General features: G+C 48.4%; 1 protein-coding gene across 1 annotated transcript; it reads left to right on the top strand.

Moving 5' to 3' along the window:
• The first annotated feature begins 332 nt into the window (after positions 1–332).
• Positions 333–3815, top strand: fzd10 (frizzled class receptor 10). The gene has a single exon (XM_061071575.1). It carries the CDS (start codon positions 836–838, stop codon positions 2654–2656), a length of 1821 nt encoding a protein of 606 aa, XP_060927558.1. The 5' UTR covers positions 333–835; the 3' UTR covers positions 2657–3815.
• The last annotated feature ends 236 nt before the right edge of the window (positions 3816–4051 follow it).

Below are 4051 nucleotides of genomic sequence, written 5' to 3'. Positions count from 1 at the left end.
CGTCTGGAGTGTGTCCCGTATTTCGCGCTGGATTTTGTGTTAGTCAGGAAAACGTGTTGTTGGAGTTGTGAATCCTGTGTCCGGGCGCTAAAGGGGAGTTCTCTGGGAGCCTGTGAACCCGCTGCAATGAACAGGCTGTTCCGCACGACTCGAGTATAATCCGCGTGTCAGTGTCATCTTTCTCATGCAAAGTAGCTGTGTGTTTGAAGGCGGATCTCTTGGCAGGTTGGACCGGGGACGGAGACTCCTCCGAGCGTCAGACTGAGCGCAGCCACCAAACCACACGCTGTGCGACGGGAGGAGCGTGATCCTCCCGTTCTGGGACACACGTTTAGTTTCATGTATTTATTTTTGCAGCTCAGTTGAGTCAGGATCCCCGGAGAGGACACATCTGTGCGTAAAGGAGCCGCCGCGTAAAGGACTATTTTCTTTTTGTTTTTGTTGTTTTTCCTCCAAGTTGGCGAACGGACCGGAGCGCACATCGCTTTGCTGCGCAGGGAAAAGTGACATTAAAATGCGAGGACGAGTCAGCGGATCTTCAGGGGACAAGTGAGAGACAAGTCCCCCGGTTCTTCTGGTTGAACCCCAGCAGACTGAGGTGCGTGTGCTGCGGGACACTGAGCGAGTTCCGCTCCGGAAGCATGGACCTGTGCGCACCAGACTTCCAGAGAGAGAGCGTCCACGGACCATCGCTGGAAATATGTTCTCATTAAACTCTCCACGCCTTTAAAATGAGAAAGGGATCTCCCTACAGATAGTTGTGTAAGTTCTCTCCCACACTGATCCACCCGACGCACCGACACCCAGCCTGGATTCATTCATCACAGACTTTCCAATGAGAGAAACGTGTGCTGTGGTAATGATGAACATTCTGTCGTTTTGTTCACTAAAACAAGAAGGGAGGATGCGTTCATGTGCCAAACTGAGCCTGGTGTGTGCGCTGCTGGTCCTGTGGAGCAGTGGAGCTTCAGCCATCAGCCCCATAGACCCGGAGTGGTCAGGAGAGGGGAGATGTCAGCACATCAACATCCCCCAGTGTAAAGACATTGGCTACAATATGACTCGCATGCCAAATCTCATGGGCCACGATGACCAGAAAGAGGCAGCGATAAAGCTGCAGGAGTTTGCCACCCTGATCCAGTTTGGGTGCCACAGTCATCTCAAGTTTTTCCTGTGCTCGCTGTACGCTCCCATGTGCACGGAGCAGGTTTCCAACCCCATCCCAGCGTGTAGGGTTATGTGTGAGCAGGTGAAGTTAAAATGCTCGCCCATCTTGACACAGTTTAATTTCCCGTGGCCCGAATCTCTGGACTGCTCCCGGCTGCCGACCAAAAATGACCCGAACAACCTCTGCATGGAGGCGCCCAACAACGGTTCAGACGAGCCCCCCAAAGTCTCCCACACCCAGCCCCCCGACTACAGGCCCCAGCGGCCTCTGGGCGGCCACGACCTGCACCTGAAGGACAGCAGCAGCAAGCGGACCTGCAGCAACCAAGGCAAGTTCCACTTTGTGGAGAAGAGCGAGTCCTGTGCCCCCAAGTGCTACCCCAAAGTGGACGTATACTGGAGCCAGGGAGACAAGCAGTTCTCTCTGGTGTGGATTGCCATCTGGTCCATCCTCTGCTTTGTCTCCAGTGCCTTCACTGTGCTCACGTTCCTCATAGACCCTCAGAGATTCAAATACCCAGAGAGGCCGATCATCTTCCTCTCCATGTCCTACTGTGTTTACTCTGTGGGCTATCTCATCCGACTGTTTGTGGGCGCTGACCGAATAGCCTGTGACAGAGACAATGGGGTGCAATATGTGATCCAGGAGGGTCTGGAGAGCACCGGCTGCACTATTGTGTTCCTCATCCTGTATTATTTTGGCATGGCCAGCTCCCTCTGGTGGGTTATCCTGACCCTCACATGGTTCCTGGCTGCGGGGAAGAAGTGGGGTCATGAGGCCATCGAGGCCAACAGCAGCTACTTCCACCTGGCGGCGTGGGCCATCCCGGCTGTGAAGACCATCATGATCCTGGTGATGAGGAAGGTGGCCGGGGACGAGCTGACGGGCATCTGCTACGTGGGCAGCATGGATGTCAAAGCTCTCACCGGCTTTGTGCTCATTCCTCTCTCCTGCTACCTTATCATTGGCACGTCTTTCCTGCTGTCGGGCTTCGTGGCTCTCTTCCACATCCGTAAGATAATGAAAACAGAGGGAGAAAACACGGACAAGCTGGAGAAGCTGATGGTTCGCATCGGGGTCTTCTCTGTGCTCTACACTGTCCCTGCCACCTGCGTCATCGCCTGCTACTTCTACGAGAGGCTCAACATGGACTACTGGCGCATCCTGGCAGTGGAGCAGAAGTGCGTGGACGGCGGCGGGCCCGAGTCCGCCGAGTGCGTCATGAAGACTTCCATCCCCGCCATCGAGATCTTCATGGTGAAGATCTTCATGCTGCTGGTGGTGGGCATCACCAGCGGCATGTGGATCTGGACGTCAAAGACGCTGCAGTCGTGGCAGAATGTGTTCAGCAGGAAGCTGAAGAAGAGGACGAGGAGGAAGGCCGCCAGTGTGTTCACCAGCAGCAGGCCATACATCAAACCTCACCCGTCTCTCAAAGGGCACAGCACTAAGTATGAGCCCACACGGCCTCCTCCAACATGTGTATGAGCTGGCTCTCCTTGTATATACCCAGAAAATACGTGTAAAGCCCTTATCTAAATGAGACCTTGTAATCAGAGTGCCAACAAAAAAGAATCAAGGTTTGTGTTTTATTTATGCAGACTCTGTTACAGATAATGCAATGTGGGGTTTGTTTGTATCTGGAGCCATCTCATGCAACAAGAGCTGCCTTTGTTTGAGGAAAAATCTGCTACTCCTGGATTCACTTATCCTATTGAGGAACTTGGTTTTGGAAAAAAAAATCGTATTGTTCCCAAGACAAAAAGAGTGGAATAAACCATTTGGAAGGCCACGGGGTTTGGTTGAATAATGTGCAATAGGTGTTTTCCTTACAGGCAAAAAAAGAAAAGACACTTGTACTGTTAGTGACAGATTACAGACAATGCAAGAACCCCACAGACAATGGAGGCAAATGGTCAGAGAGACACTACAGAGAGTGTTGTGCTTGGAGGCTTTTTAATACAAACTGAGGCAGTGTCACACATGTTGGAACTGAAGTGAGAGCAGCTGCTGACAAACCCCATTGTGAGGCAAATCCACACCATAAATTTATCAAGCACTCATCACTGAAAAAAAGTTATTTGTACACGCTGTTGAGTTTTTATTGTTTTTTTCTTTGCTGTTTTATAGCACAAGAGAACGTTTGTATATATTTCTAAAAAAAAAGAGAAAGCAGAGATTTTATAGAAAAATTAATAAAACGTTCTAGTTTTAAATGTTTGTAAAGTCGGACTTGTGTATTGCAACTGTGTTGTTATTCTCTCTACTGGATTGTCTCTCCATCCTCGTCCAGCTGCGTGAAGATGTTTTGATGCCGTTACAACCTTTGTCGTTATATGCTGACAGTGTGCAGCAGTAATTCTTATACAACACACAAATTCACTTCAGTGATCTTGAGTTGTGAATGTAATGGTATGTTGGAACTGGATGTAGAATTATTCGTCTTTAGAAAGAATTGATTTAAACAACATTGTATGACCAAAAGTGAGAAAGACAAACATTTTAATATAAATACTATGATAATAACTGACTGGTTGTATGAGCAGATCCAATCGTGTCATAAATGTTGCACTCACACGTCTCTGGAAACAAAATTGCCCCTTTTACATCTCATAAAAGATGAATAATTTTACCTGACTTTGCAGAAATTAACTGGTACACAAGTCAACCCAAAGCATCAACAGTAGCATCATAAATACATCATAAATACTATATTCATAAAGAAATTATGGGACATTTATGTCCGTTTTTTACCACGTTTTATGTGGTGTCACACAACAGCTAAAAAGTAGGATTGTCTCTTGACTTTCCTTTGCTGCTTGTGTACGGTATAATAAGGATTTTTTTGTGCACACTTTTAGATTGATTCAGTGTTTTGAATAT

This window comes from Limanda limanda, chromosome 5, assembly GCF_963576545.1.
Source record: "Limanda limanda chromosome 5, fLimLim1.1, whole genome shotgun sequence".
Taxonomy (NCBI): Eukaryota; Metazoa; Chordata; class Actinopteri; order Pleuronectiformes; family Pleuronectidae; genus Limanda; species Limanda limanda.
The sequence above is the reverse complement of the archived record's forward strand: the minus strand, read 5'-3'. Positions and strand labels throughout refer to the sequence as shown.

Coding starts and splice junctions, on each gene's coding strand:
- fzd10 (XM_061071575.1), top strand. CDS start 836: ATGAGAGAAACGTGTGCTGTGGTAATGATGAACATTCTGTCGTTTTGT.